Here is a 15,085-nt window from a genome sequence, read left to right as displayed (position 1 = left end):
CTCCCGGTGGAAGAAGCGGTTGCTAACACGCCTTCTGAACTGGCTTCCCTGTTTTCACACAAAAACAGAAGTTCTACTGCCAGTTTCTTGATTCCCTTAGCGCCGTAGAAGCTAAACAGAACTTAAAAGCAGGAACAGTCCTGTCACCACTAAAGTCACTTGCACTAACTCCGCCCGTTTTCTGTGGATGCTACTACACGTCAAGTCTGAAGATTTATAGAACTGAATGCTCTTTGTGTGAGTTGCTAACTTTATGTCTGCATTCCCAACAAGTAAAATAAAACAGTGGTTGTTTGACAGACATGTACAGTAAAAGCAATGAATAAATGAGACTGTTATAGTTTCATGTCATACAGATAAACAAGAGGAAAAGAAAAAAACAGAAACGTAAACTAAGATGTTGACTGCGGAAGGCACTCCTGGGCCAAGACAACAGTGACAGGATATTGGTCAGTCAGCTTGTGTACCAGTGACAAAACCCCATGGCCAAGGCACCCTGGAGAACAGTTTCCCTGAGCTTACAGTTCCAGGGACAGGGTCCCCCACCATGGTGGTGGGAAGCATGGTAACGGGCAGGCACGGCAGCAGGAAGAACTGAGAGAGACTATCTGGAACTGCAAGCAGCGAGGTACTGGGGACAGCAGGGGGCTCTAAGCCTCGAAGCCACCCCAGTCATGAAGTTCCTCCAGCCAGGCCACCCTTCCTACGAGTCTCCCTAAACAGCATCGCCAACTGGGGATCAAGTGTTCATCTGCTGGGAACATGGGAACATCTCCTCCAAACCACCACAGCCTGCCTGCCGTACCCTTGAAGATCCATTTGAATGCAGGTCTGTCAGTGTACCTTGACACCTGACAAACGTCCACCACATAAATACTATCGAATAATTAAATACATTTCTGGAAGCCATTTAAAAGCAGTTTTTAGCTTCAAGAGATGAAGAGCCTAGTCTAGGGTTCTACTCAAGGACAGATAGAAAAATAAACATAAGGCCACATGTTTAAGAATCTTCAAGCTTCCTTTAAACACGACAATGTTGTTTGTTTTATGACAGTGGTTAAGAGTACAGGCTCAAGCACGTCTGGACCTAATTTCTGGCTTACAAACTAAGGAAATCGACCCTCCTTACCTCTAAGGCTATCATATACAGGGATAACAGAGAGTCAAATCTGCTTGAGGATCGCCAAGGCAGTGCTGGTGAGAAGCTGAGGGATGTTTGTCACACGGAGGTGGAGCTTTTGAGGCTGCAGGTACTACTGCACTTGCTGACAGGCTCAGAGAGTGCATCCCACACTGTGCTCACAGATAAGGGCTCCCTTAATATTCTAAAGGATATCTATGAGCCAGGGCTTTGGAGTCTGAACACATATCTATCCTATCTGGATTCTTTTTCCTAAGCAAATTATTCTGAACTTCAATTTTCTCTTTTATAAAAAAAACAAACAAACAAACAAAAAAAAAAAAACATAATGAATATTTTCTGAGGCAGGATTGAAAAACAGGAAACTAAGAGGTCATGAGAAGTTAGCTGGCCTGGGATCTATTTTGCTTTTCAATAAAGGAATTTCAATTGATAGTCAAAATAAACAGAGATAATGTGTATATTCCTAAACATATTTCAAACAAGGATGCTAAACTAAAAAAGTGAACTGTGCTAACTTAAGGCCAAAATGTTACTAACCTTAGCTTTTACTACTCCTCTCATTCCTAAAACTAAACAATAAGCTTCACAAAACCACCTTAGTTTCATTCAAAATAGGATATTTTTTTTAAAAAGTATATAAGCCAATTCATGTATTTGTACTTAAATTTTAAGCTTTGCTTAATTTTAAAACCTTGTTGTAAATTACAACTGTTAATAAATATACCTTAATGCAAGTGGTGGGTGTGATGGTTGAATAAGAATCGTCCCACAGGCTCACAGATTTGAACGCTTAGTCATCAGAGTGGCCCTACTTGGGAGAGATTAGAGGGTATGGCCTTCGGGAGTAGATATGCCTTACTGAAGGAAGTGTGTATGGGGGGAGGTTCGGAGGGAGGGGTGAGCCTTGAGGTTTTTAAAGCCCAAGGCAGGCCCAGTCCCCCTCCTTTCCGGCTGTCTGCAGGGATACAATTCTGAGCTACTTCTCCAGCACCATGTCTGCCTGCATGCAGCCATGTTCTCCACCATGACAACTCTAAATGCTGTTTTCATTTCCTCAGATGAGGGGAAGAGATGAGCCTTACCCAAGCTTTACTAATGCATGGCTTAGGCTGAGCCCTGAATGTTCCTATCTAAATATCCGTAAGCCTAGGCCTGGAAGCTTCTAGTTGCCATACAATTTAATCTTCTGCAAGCCTGGACCTTGAAGGCTTCAGTTCCAGCCTCTGGCTGGTAACCTAGGCCTAGAATGGTTTCAGCCTCTGAGACTTACTGCTAAGTAAGCTCACCCTTTCCATTTCTTTCTGAACTCTGGCTGGCTGGTTAACTCAACTGTTCTGGCTCAAAACTCCTCTTCAAGCTGACTGATTCAAATTGGCTTCTCTCAGCTTCTCACTGCATTGCTCTGCTCGGAAAAACTGTCTCTGGACTCCAGGAGCTGAACTGCACCGAATTGCACTGCACTCCTGAACTGTTCTGCTGTCTCTTTCCTGTCTGTCCTCATGAGAGTTTTGCGTATCCTATCTCTGACTCAGTCTGGCTCAATCACTTTGTCTGTCCCTCAACTATACGTCATTGATAAAAGGTGCGAACTACGGGTGTACCCGTAATCTAGCCAGATCACACAGACCTAGGTCTTTGGATGTGATCTCTTGCCAGAGTAGCCATGTTGCTGAATTAAAATTCCTCGACAGCGGAGTAAGCCTCTAAACTAAACCCAAGCCCAATTACATAATTTCCTTTAAAAGAGTTGCCATGGTCCTAGTGTCTTTTCATAGCAACAGAACACTAAGAGAGTGGGTCACCTCCTTTATGGTCAGGATGACCATTAAAAACAAAAAACAGTACAAACTCTTGCTATTTCTTCGTGGTTGCCCTATTGCTGAAGACACCATACATCTTGATCCGTGAGCTGGAACTAAGCCACCAGCTGGCTTTCACTGTGCTGAAGGTGCTGGGCACACGCTGCTGAGACAGAAAACACACCAACAATCTTATCTGGTTAGCTCTGTGAACTATGATATTAACCTGCCAGGCCAAATTATGTTGATTTGTGCAAAAGCAGCATGACTATTACAGGGTAAACAACTACTCTCCTATGGTATTTGCAGCCCACTCTACAGCAGGGAATCCATACCTGGCACTGAAAAGCTGCTCAAAAACCCACAGCCTGGGAGGTCAGAGGCCTTAATTCTACTGTTCAGCTAAATTGATGTAACATGGAACCATCTTCTAAGTGTATGGAGACAATTACCACTCTTAAGTTTTAGTCAAAGAATCTTTTCTTTCCAGTGAACTGTGGCAGAAGCTCAGAAAACACTGCAGAAGAGGAGATGGCGCAAAGAAGAGCTGGAAGATCAAGAGAAGGGCTGCAAAATGACACCTACTGAGCAATATCCAGCCGTCTAAGCAAAGCTTGGAGCGGCTGGGAATGACCGCACTCAGTCTGTCCACAAATGAGCTTGTTAAAAGGCAGACATGGATGAATGAGGGGGCGAGAGCACCATCACCTTCCCTGCTCACCTGTTTCCTACTGAAAGATTCTCGGGAGCAGTCAGTGCCTTCAGCTGTACCTACTGGTGAGCCTACCAGACTCCAGTGGATAATCCAATCCAATAGTTACACAGATGCTCCTGCTTAAACTAAATGGGTCAGAAACCAAAACCAAAAGCCATGAATGTGGAAGCGGGACAGGTGCATGGACGGGGTGTTGAAAGGGGTGAATACCCAGAATGCATTTTACACATGAATGAAACTGTCAAAGAATACATGAGAGAAAATGGCGAAATGCAGGTAACTTAGAAAGCCACAGGATTATATATATTGCCATGAGAAAGATAATCAAGTGCAACTCTGTATCTAGAAACTCAAACCTGTATCTTGGGATTGTGTACTATCCTTTTACATCTAAAGAGATGTAAAGTTGTAATATTCCTGTGTACTTTAAACCTGATAAACTAGAAAAGAGATGGTGATTTAAAAAAAAAAAACTGGCAGAAAGCCAGGATGACAAAACCAAAATTACATAAAAAGCAACGCTTTACAGATGGCATGGTCCTAGAAGGTGGAAAGATAAACATGAAGGAGAACCCATTCTCTATACCTTACTGAGCTCTCAAAATTTGTATAGAAATTCTAGGGGATTAAAAAACTTCTGGATGTTTTTAAGTACACAGTGTAAAAGTAACATACACAGATGGTCAAAAAAAAAACACAATACAAAACACTTACACATGACAAAAAGGTTTATTCATTGCCTTTTTATAGATCTCAGAAAGAAGTCAAGTCATGAAATAAGTCAATCAGGTGAGGCATCTGGCCTATATCCTCATCAGGCACGTGAGAGTTTACAAAGAACATTCCACTTAAGTATGGATTTGAAAGGGCAAAGTCAGGTGGATTAAAGAAGCTGGGAGAAAACTAACAGAATACGTGGAAGAGCCAAATAACAACTTTCTTGAGTCAGAATCTGCTAGCTCTTTACCTTGCCTCTTCCACCTTCCACCAATGGCCTACCTTTGGAAAAAGGATTTACAGTAACTAAAATGATCCTACATAAATTCTGACAATATAAATGGCACCTAAGACATCATTCAGCTTACACTGTGTATTAGCTTTAAACTGAGACTTATCAAGTAGCAGCTAACTAAAGAAAGTAAGGCACGTTGTTAGTCTAAGTACTTAATTCACACTGTGGAAGCGGGCCTGAAAAAAACAAACAAAAAACGGAGGTGGAGAAAAAGGAAACAGACAGAGGCTGCAGAAAGAGCGTTGTCGAAGACTAAAGGGCAAGTATGTGTCTAAGAACAGTAGCTAAGTCAGCGGTTCTCAGCGCTCCTCAGGCTGCGACCCTTTAAGACAGTTCCTCATGTTGTGTGACCCCAACCATAAATTTTTGTTGTTGTTGTTGCTACTTCAAACTGTAATTTTGCTAGTGCTATGAATCATAATGTAAATATCTGTGTTTTTTAATGTTTTAGATGACCCCTGTGAAAGGGGTCGCAACCCACAGTTTGAGAACTACTTAGCTAAGAGCAAGGCCAAGTAACATAAAGGGAGGGTGGAGGCTAGGCAGACCTCTTCCTGAGGAGCAGGCTGAGGAAAGAAAACGAAAGTGTTTTTGCAAGAAAGCTTATAACGTCAGAACCAGAGGCCTGCAAAGAAGCTCATTTTTAAGGGACACAAAGGCAATGTTGACGGTGATAGAAAAATTCTGTGTATTGATTGTGGTGGTAAATAACTATTTATTTGCCAAAACTCCTAAAATGTACACTAAAACGGGGAAATAGAGGACATTTAAGTTGTACCATAATAAATCTAACATTTAAAAAACTAAACAGCTAAAATGCTGACTAACCTTACAATGCTTGACCAAGTCGCCAAATCTAATCCAACTACATAAAAATACACAGGGATGAATGATGTTTAAATTTAATGGTTCCTCAATCCTGTCTTTCTTAAACGAAAACGACAGTTTGTGACATCTCTCTGTGCACACCACCAAGAGAAGGGCTCTCAGCCAGTGAACAGGAGTGACAATGGAGGATCAAAGAAACTCAGTTTCTGGCTTCTTCTGACGTGGAGAAACAGACACACCTGCCCTATGTCCCAGCACCAAAGAACATCATCAGACTAACTTTTAAGCCATACTTTTGGACGCAGGGCAGAAAGGACAAGGGGCAGAAGTACAGAGCTCTTTTTCTTTTTCAGTTGTAGGATATAAACTACTTATCTGAGAGACACAGGTGAGCGGCTGGCACACAGCTTTGGAGGTGCGAAACAGAAACTGGATGGCCCAGAAGTCTGCACCCAGCTAGTTTGGGATAGGCAGTAAAAACAGTAAAGACCCATCTTAACAAGGTAGAAGGTGAAGATCAAGGCTAATGTTGCATACCTACCCTTGGGGCAGTGGCTTTGCTCCACCAGCCATTCTCTGGAACTCAGGTGTTGCATCAGACACTGAGTTCCCATCAGATTGAGCCCTGAACACGTGGCAGTGACTTCTGAGAAGCCAGAGAGGCTGTGGAGTTCATCCCAACCCCCACCCACCCGGTGCCAAGGGACATTCTACCCTACATGCACATGTCTGAGTCAATCACGAGGGACTCTCCACTTCCATTGGGAGAGCTTTATATGAAGTGAGGTGAGCAGCCACACCTGCCCTTGTCTTGCTTACTTTTGTTTCATTTATTTTCTTCCACACCAGGAATAACTCAATATAAGCAGATCAGTGGCCCCTCCAAGGGAAAAAAAGCTTAAAACAAGCCCAACAGGAATGATTGCAGCTAAGACATAAAGCACTTGAGCTGACGCTGACTGAAATCCCTGAGGCACCGGTCACTCAGTGTATGGATGACACTCTCCTCTCCTGCCCACCAGCTTACATGAATGCTTAACTCCCATGGCAGATAAACTAACAGAGCAAAGTTTCAAAACATGGTCCGTGTCAACTGAGTATGCTTTTATTTGCCCATCACTACTATCTGTCCACTCTTTAGTTGCTTTCTAGAAACCTTCACATAAATTCCGTAAGAAATGTGACGCCTGAAGCAGGCCAGGTGTCAGAACATAGCCGAAAGACTGACACATGGTAGCGGCGCCTGGGCAGCTGTGAGAGGCTCCAGGAAAAAGGCAGAGGGCCTTTCACCTCAAGAGCATCTTGTTCCCCAACTGTTCTGGGGCGTGACTTTGTGCCTCCTGTGACAAACACTTATACTCAATTTTACGAGATGTTTATTCTTGTTATGTCAGAACATAGCTATAGAACCCAACCTGGCCAGTGTACCCTGAATCTAGATATGGCCTTCTGCCGTGCTTTCACGCCTTCCCAGATACAATTTACAGTACGTACCGAGCAATTGTGTTTAAACTGGTCTGTCCAGAGAAATTTCTGGGAAAGGGTTGCTCTGTTACTATTTAAGGTATGCTTACTGGCATTTCTGTACCTATCTTTCTGATCATGTTTTTCTACACTATAGAACCTTCCTTAGATCCCCGCTTTATTTCACTGTGTCTACAGCATTAGACTGTTGTCCATCCCATTCTTTCAGGTCCTCAGATCGCCAGGTCCAGCAGACCAGACCTACACAGGTCAGCTGATAGGTGACAGGCAGGTTATAATGATGTTGCCTGCCAAAGTGATAGCTCACAGAATTAATTCCTCACTTCCTTATCAATTGCTTATCCTTCTTTCCTCCTTAGCACTTACTGGAATTATGTATCAACAAAGTATTATAAAAACGTATACATGTCATTATTATTCAAAATGAACTGTAACTTCTTTTTAAAAAAATATTGTTTTTTGTTTGTTTGTTTGGGGGGGGGGTGTCCTGGACTCACTCTGTACACTAGGCTGGCCTTGAACTCACAGAGATCCCCCTGCTTCTGCCTCCCACGTGCTGGGATTAAAGGTATGTGCCACCACTGCCTTGCTAAAATTATTTGCAAGAAATTAGAGACGTAACAATAGTGGAAGGTTATGACTTACACGACTTACTGATAGACAGCCTATAGAAATCATTGTGCCACTTAATAAAATTCAGGTTTATTATTTGTTCTGCATATAATGGGCAAGTTACATTAGCATGTTACTTGGGATCTATAGATAATCGTTATCTAAGCCTTTTAAGATTTTTTTTCTTTCAGTGCCTGGCTAGAGACTGTTTTTAATGCTTTCCCAGACGGCTCTTCAAAAGGACAAGAAGCATATATTTTATATAAAAATTCCACGTGCGCCACAAAAAAAAAAAAGACTATAAACTTCCCTGGCTGAACAGCTCAACAGTCTAAACGTGCTTCAACCAATCAGCTTTGATTAGACGTTTCTCAGCCATCGAATATTTTAAGTGTTACAGTGACCTATCTTGCCTCCACTTTAACTATTCAATTGCAGCAAAACAGGAGCTACAGACAAGAGGTACATGCTTCTGTCTTTCAACTTTAGTTACAAACTATGGCAATATTCCAAACTATGTACAAAAACAGCTGCAAGCCTGCTCAGCAGGGTAGGGGTGCTTGCACACAGGCCCAACAACCTGAGTTTGACCTCTCGATCCCACAAGGTGGCAGGAGAGAGCTGTCTTTTACCTCCATACAAACGTCATGGCATGTGCACACCTGCACTCACGCATACACACATAAACAGGCACACACTATGAAAAACTTCCGAAGAGCCTTTGGGTGACAATGGTTTTTAGGTTTTTTGTTGTTGTTGTTTTTAACGTATACAACTTTAAAGCTAGATTGACATTTAAAGCAATGTCACTTTAAGTTACGGTTTTGCCATTATTACTTCTATTTGGCCAGAAAGATAAATATCTGTACTTAGAAAAAGAAAAGGTATGTTCACTATGTAGAAATTATATTTTGAAAGGAAAACTGTCTCTTATCGTCTCTAAAACCCAAGTAGAATTTATTGAGAAGGAGCAGCAGGAGAGGCTGGGTACAAGAAGCAGGTGAAAGAATATTAATCCATGAACTACATGCAAAAGTTGCTAACTACACATGACACAAAGAAGTAGTAATTTTTGCAAATAATTTTTGCTTCTGCAATTTAAAATCCTTGACCTCACAGCAGATGGAATACCAAGTACATATCAAGACCAGGGCCTCTTTTGAAGAATATTTTTAAGAGGAAACTTACACTTTTATAGACATGAAGACAAAAGACACACAAGGAATCTCTTATTTTCCTTTCTATCTGTTCTTTTTTTTATATTACCTATGCATCTTCACCAACAATTACAGATCACTACAAGGGCACGGCCTCCCGAAAGAAGTTATCAGAATGCTGTTGAGGAAGAGGCCGGTAGAGCTGAGCTGGAAAAGTTCCGAGACAGAGCTGGTTCACTCCTCCCTCCATTCTCTAGTCCTTCAAGCACCCCCACCCAAATGACCTTTCAAAGTACACAAAAACTTTCCACCAGCAAAGCAGATTCTTGAGCCTTAAAATACAATGAAAATTACAGACGCAAGGTCCATCTAGGATGTAAAGAGTAAAGAAATTAGAAAACCACATCTTTAGAACTCAGTCGGCCACTAACTGCATCGTTGGGCTTCTCTTTAAACCTGCTTTATTAGAATCTTTTTGATAAAGGTAAAACAAAATTAGCGTAAGTCAATGTTTTCTACTTTTTGGCACAGGGAGATGGCAAAGCTGAGTTCTCAGTAAGTTGCCCAAGTTTACCTTAGACTCAGGATGACGTGACCCTCGGGCTCACTGTGCACAGCAGCTGAGACCACAATGGATAAACTGTACACTATCAGCTAATCCTGTCACTTAGTAAACCTCCGGCAAGACCTTTAGTCCTCAGGTGAGAAACACCGTGAAGGGGCGCTGCCCCAGTGAGCTTCGAGATATGGTCCATCCTTCAACATTAACCTGCCAAGGGATGTTCTGAGCCCCAGCAGAGCACTGGGACCCACATGCAGGATCTGTGCATGGGCTGCTGCACAAAAGAGCTAAGTGCCTCGCCCTTGCTGACACCAGGCTCCGTAAGTAGTGTCCAGAAAGCAGCAAGGCGCCCGGGTCTGCTGCTGGAGCCACCACCCACAATCAACTGGGGGTATTTGGTTGGGAATAATTCCAAGGCAAAAAATCTAAGTATTTTAAAAAGGGAACGCGTCTATGTTTAGTTCTTTTTAAATGAGCACACCTATCCAAGATAATTCTCTCATTTTCATGTTAATTCTGCTACTTAACTACAAAGACATAAGTTATAATTAACGTGCCAGGGACAAGTAAAACAAAGACCAAAATTAGGGACCCCCTCACTATAACTGACATTAGAGAAGAAGAATTTATTTTTAAATGTATTATTGTGTATTTGTGTGTGACTGTGTGTGTGTGCTCTTGCACATGCACATGAACCATCACACACGCGGAGGTCAGAGCACAACTTTCAGGGTTCACTCTCTCCTTCCACCATGGGTTCTAGGACCTGAATTCAGATCTTTAGACCTTAAAGGCAAGAACTGTTCCTTTTCCTGCTCAGACACCTCACCAACTCAGCAAAAAGACATTTTAACTTCAGTATTACAAATAAGAGAACATGCTCCAGATGACTAATAAGAGATTGTTTTGTTCTTTCTTTTTTAACAAACATGTAATATATAAATTTTTAAAAAACTAAGAACTTTTCTACATGTAGAAATGGAAGTATTCCTAAGCAAGAAATTATTTATGACTTTCTTATTAGAAAAAAAGTCTAAAGTTGACTCTGTTAATGCACCCAGTCCTGATGAGACCTGATAGGCTAGGGTCAGGTGGAAGGGGAGGAGGACCTCCCCTATCAGTGGACTTGGAGAGGGGCATAGGAGGAGATAAGGGAGGGAGGGTGGAATGGGGAAGGAAAGGAGGGGGCTACAGCTAGAGTACAAAATGGATAAACTGTAATTAATATATTAAAAAAATTTTAAATTAAAAAAAAAAAAAAAGCTGACTCTGTTAGTTTAAACTGTTACAGCCAGCTGGGGTGAGCGGCCTGAATCCTGCAAACTTTAGTACACTGGAACCAGACTTGAGTTAGTTTACACAGAATCAGGGCCCAGAGGGGCTTGCTGAGACTGAAGCATCAACCAAGGACCATGCAGGAACTGGACCTAGGCCCCTACACAGATATAGCAGGTGGCCACCTCCGGCCTTATGAGGGTCCTCTAGTAAGGGAAGTGAGGACTGCATCGCACATGGACTCAGTTGCTTGCTTTCTGATCACTTCCCCCTGGTAGGACTGCCATGCCAGGCCACTGGGGAAAAGGACATGCTCAGTCCTGATGAAACCTGACAAGCTGGGCTGGATGGGAAAAAGAGCTCCCCTTTTCTGAGCGAGAGGGAAGGAGGGGGCTGGGAGGGGAGGAGCGATGAGCTACAACAAGGACATAAGTGAATAAAATAATTAAAAAAACCCTGTTGAATAAGATTATAGATACGTAAGACATGAACACCACAAATGGCAAAAACATCAACTATACACAACGCTTCAAGGTAAGATAATCTGTTTACATATATCATTTTAACAAAGCTTCACAAATTCCCGCAAAGTACACAAAACAGCGGGTACTGTTCTCATTTTACAGAAAACAAAGTAATCAAGCTCAGATTTAAACATTTCATAATACCCTCTACCCTCCTCAGTGGGGCTTTCTTTTAGCGGCCAATGGCAGGTGCAGGCCTGGGGACTGTGCCTCCTAGAACACACAGGATCGACAGGTGAAGACCCCACACCACTTAAAGCAAAGACTCTATGTAGAAATCTAGAAGCGGGGGAGGAAAACGAAAGGAAGGCTAGGCTGGTTGGCACAAGGCAGAGTTAGAGATGGCCTAAAAGCACTGAGAGAGCTTTCAAAGCTTAAATTTAAATTTAAAGCTTAAGTTTAAATGCTTTCAGGCAGTAAGAAATCTAACAGTTGGAAGGAAGAACAACAGGAAACTCTTATGGTATGTTTTGCACTAAAGCAGATTTTCAACTAATGACCTATTAGAAATGGGACAGTACTGCAGGGAGATGAGGGTTGGAGAGTCCTCTGCAGGGCACTAAATGGTCTGAGAGAGAGACAGCTGAGGCTGCCCTCCATCCAGCATGAAGAACTACAGGCCGAAAGCAGTGTGTTTGCTTGGATGGTTCTGTTAAGTCCTCACACACCACCAAAAAAGTTAAACTGACATCCCAAATTACCTTAAATTTTCTTGCATTTTACTTAAAACTTACCGAATCTTCTGGAGGTCTCTGGATTTTACCCCAGTCTACAGAGGGTCCTTTTTCTTGCAAAAATCTATGAAATAGCTTCCGAAATCCATCAAGATCTTTTTTAGTGTGCTATGAAACAGAAGCAGTTGTTATAAACAGCGGAATGTTTAATATGTAGTAAAACTAGATATAAACTGTACTTTGAAAATACCTTTAACTGAAATTCTTACACTATGAGAATACAGCGTAGGGTCAGTTTTTAAGGCCTGTTTGAAACTGAAGTAGAGAAGCTGATAATGGAACGCTATTTAATGCCGTCCTTTAACATACAGCCAAACTGTCCCTATCGCCTGGCAGTCGATTACACGGAGCCTGAACAGTGCTCGGTTCCTCTCAATGCAGCATGTTCTCTATTTCATGCCAATGCCTTTCAATACTTCTGCGTGCAAATAAACTGCCACGAAAGAAAAAGGAGTGAAACATGACCAACCTCAAAACAGCACGTAGAAACCAAACTGGAAATAAAGGACAATGTGCTAAAAGAAACGTAGAGCTTCTCAACTGTGGAAAACTCCTGTGGTAGCTGTCACAGCAGCACAGTTCTGATGGAACTGGCAAAGGCAAAAGGCACAGAGCACATGGCTGGTAAACTAACTCCTACTAAACACAGTAACCAGCGATATCAAGACACAAAATAAAGTATAATTCTCACTATGTTCTTTTGGTGACTTCAGAAAGCACCCCAATATGGAGGGAAAAAAAAAAAGGAAAGACAGTAGTCTTACTATGCGCGAACGTTAAGAGATCCTTGGCTGCCCAACGATGCTAGCTTTGTGACAGTGTGTCCCCACTTATCTCAGACTGGAGAACCACCTCTGACAGCAGTTACCATGCCAACACACAACCAAAGAAACACAAAGAAAGTCCTTACCTCAGACTCATGGGATGTTGCAGTGCTGAGTATTTTCTCTAACTCTTTCTTCACAGATAATTCTAGTTCTTGGAGAATGACTTCTTGGAACTGAGAAGCACCATCTTGAGACATAGCTTTGCTAAGATCTTAAATAAAAAATATAAGCCATTGATTAAAATCAGTCAGCAACAAGGAAATTATGATCTTTTTATTTTCAGATTAGTCAAGGACCAGAATCTGAGGACTCGGTGGCCTTTGCTTTTTAACAGAAGTGTGCTAAAGAAAGAGTGGTGGCTATTCTTGGCTGTCATCCTGACAACATCCAGCTTAACTAAAAACCAAGTGGCCAGGCACACCTGCGAGGGATTCTGCTGTATGAAATCATTTGAAATAGAAAGACCCACCTATAATCTGGATCTGAGGTGGGAAGATGCACCTTTAATCTGTACAACGCCTTCTACTGGCAGCCTTACATAGAGGCCACGCTCTTGCCCTCTCTCTCCTTATCAAGTCCCTTCTTTCCCTGGCACTAGAGCCTACTTCCCTGGGATTAGAGTATACAAGAGCAGCTGAGACACCCAGTCTCAGGGACTAAACGACTACTAGACTCTACAGCTTTCCGCTGGGACACAGCCATTGTTGGACTAAGTGGACCACAGCCCAGACGCAATTCTAATAAAGCCCACATACAATATATAACGTATAATACTTACAACACATAATACTATCAGCTCTGTTCCTCTAGAGAATCCTAGGACACAAAGAAGCCTAAAAAAAGGCTTATCAGTGAATCAGTGCTAAGAAGATTCTCAGAGGGGCCAGGCGTAGTAGCCCAGCTTCAGGGCCACCTTTAATTCCAACCCTAGGAGGCAGAGGCAGCAGGATCTCCGTGAGTTCCAGGAGAGCCTGCTATACAAAACAAGTCTAGGGCAGACAGCCAGGGATACACAGAGAAACCCTGTACCCTGTCTCAAAGAAAAAAAAAAAAAAGAACACACTATCTTATTAGACTCATATAAATAGAACTCTGTATTATAGCTACAGCCAATGCTATCTGGAATGCTAGCAGCCCACATACAGGACTTAATGGGAAGGCCTGTAGAAGACCTAAACTACTGTTTCTTTTAAAATCTAGTTTTTTATTAACAATAATTTTAATGTTTTTGTTTCTACTTTTCTGTTGAATATGTATAAGCAAATATAAATAGCCTCAAGTTAATTTTTTTAACCGTTAAGCCCAGGCAAGGGTCTGGTCCACAGGGCTACTTGGTACTTGGGAGGAGCCCTGAGCTCCTTTAGTTTCCCTTTATTATTTCTGTGATCAGCTGGTGTGGGTGAAGGCCTTGCTGACTGTGCAGTTTCCCTTGGAAGACACGGCGACATTCTCTTCTGTGTTGACCCTCTTGTTTGCAGAAAGGACACTGGTTCTGAGTCCAATCGCTGAATCAAGAGGACAGGTGAGTCATCAGAGCTGTAGGTTAAGAGGTGTTCCATCACCCCACAGAGCTCAGAAGAGCTGGGGCAAGGGCTAAAATACTGCTGCCCTTTAGTCTCTATGTTTACATTAGTGTAAGCCTTTAAGTATGGCCACTGAAGACCAGGTCAGTTATGAAGTGTAGAAAACAAACCTTGCTTTCAAATTTAGTTGTCATGTAACACAGTTGGCAAAAACATATTTTTAAGTAAACCAGAGTTAAGACTAAATTTCTTTTCTTTTCCTTTTCCAAAAGGGGTTTCTCTTTCTGTGTAGCCTTGGCTGTCCTGGACTCACTTTGTAGACCAGGTTGGCCTCGAACTCACAGAGATTCCCCTGCCTCTGCCTCCCCGAATGCTGGGATTATAGACGTGCACCACCATGGCCTCAAATTCTTAATTAGAAGCCGAAGATGCTTAGTATAAACTATTAAAATTATTTTGTTAAAACTTAAAATAATTTTTAGATATATCATTTAAAGAAAGCTAAAAGCAACTGGGCAGTTGTGGATCCTACCTTGAATCCCAGAACTTGGGAGTCAGAGGCAGGTAGAACTCTGAGTTCAAGGACAGCCAGGGCTACACAGAGAAACCCTGTCTCAGAAAAACATACATACATACATACATAGAATAAAAAAGAAAGAAAAGGAAAGCTGAAAACATAACTTCCTCAATTTAATTTTAATAGCAGAGCCTAGAGAATCATCTTCCCGATGACGGCGACTGTGAGAAGCTGAACCGTGGAGCAGACATTCCCTCACAGCTAGTTCATTTTCGAAGCACGAGTCTTCTTTAGACTGCCTACAGAATGAAGACTGTTATTTTTTTGTTTTGTTTTTTAAAACTTTACATCATTAATTAAAATGAATAACT

General features: G+C 42.1%; 1 protein-coding gene across 2 annotated transcripts in view; it reads right to left on the bottom strand.

Moving 5' to 3' along the window:
* Ugp2 (UDP-glucose pyrophosphorylase 2) overlaps positions 1–15,085 on the bottom strand; it is a 50,118-nt gene that overhangs the window by 20,937 nt on the left and 14,096 nt on the right. For both annotated transcript variants that reach the window (XM_021654331.2, XM_021654330.2), the window contains exons 2-3: positions 12,758–12,885; positions 11,848–11,955 (exon numbers count right to left, since the gene is read on the bottom strand). In XM_021654331.2, the coding sequence (XP_021510006.1) occupies positions 11,848–11,955; positions 12,758–12,871 (222 nt within the window). In that variant the 5' untranslated portion in view covers positions 12,872–12,885. The remainder of the gene's footprint in view (positions 1–11,847; positions 11,956–12,757; positions 12,886–15,085) is intronic.

The sequence above is a fragment of the Meriones unguiculatus genome, chromosome 12 (assembly GCF_030254825.1).
Source record: "Meriones unguiculatus strain TT.TT164.6M chromosome 12, Bangor_MerUng_6.1, whole genome shotgun sequence".
In the NCBI taxonomy this organism is placed as follows: Eukaryota; Metazoa; Chordata; class Mammalia; order Rodentia; family Muridae; genus Meriones; species Meriones unguiculatus.
This window is presented reverse-complemented; position numbering and strand designations above follow the sequence as displayed.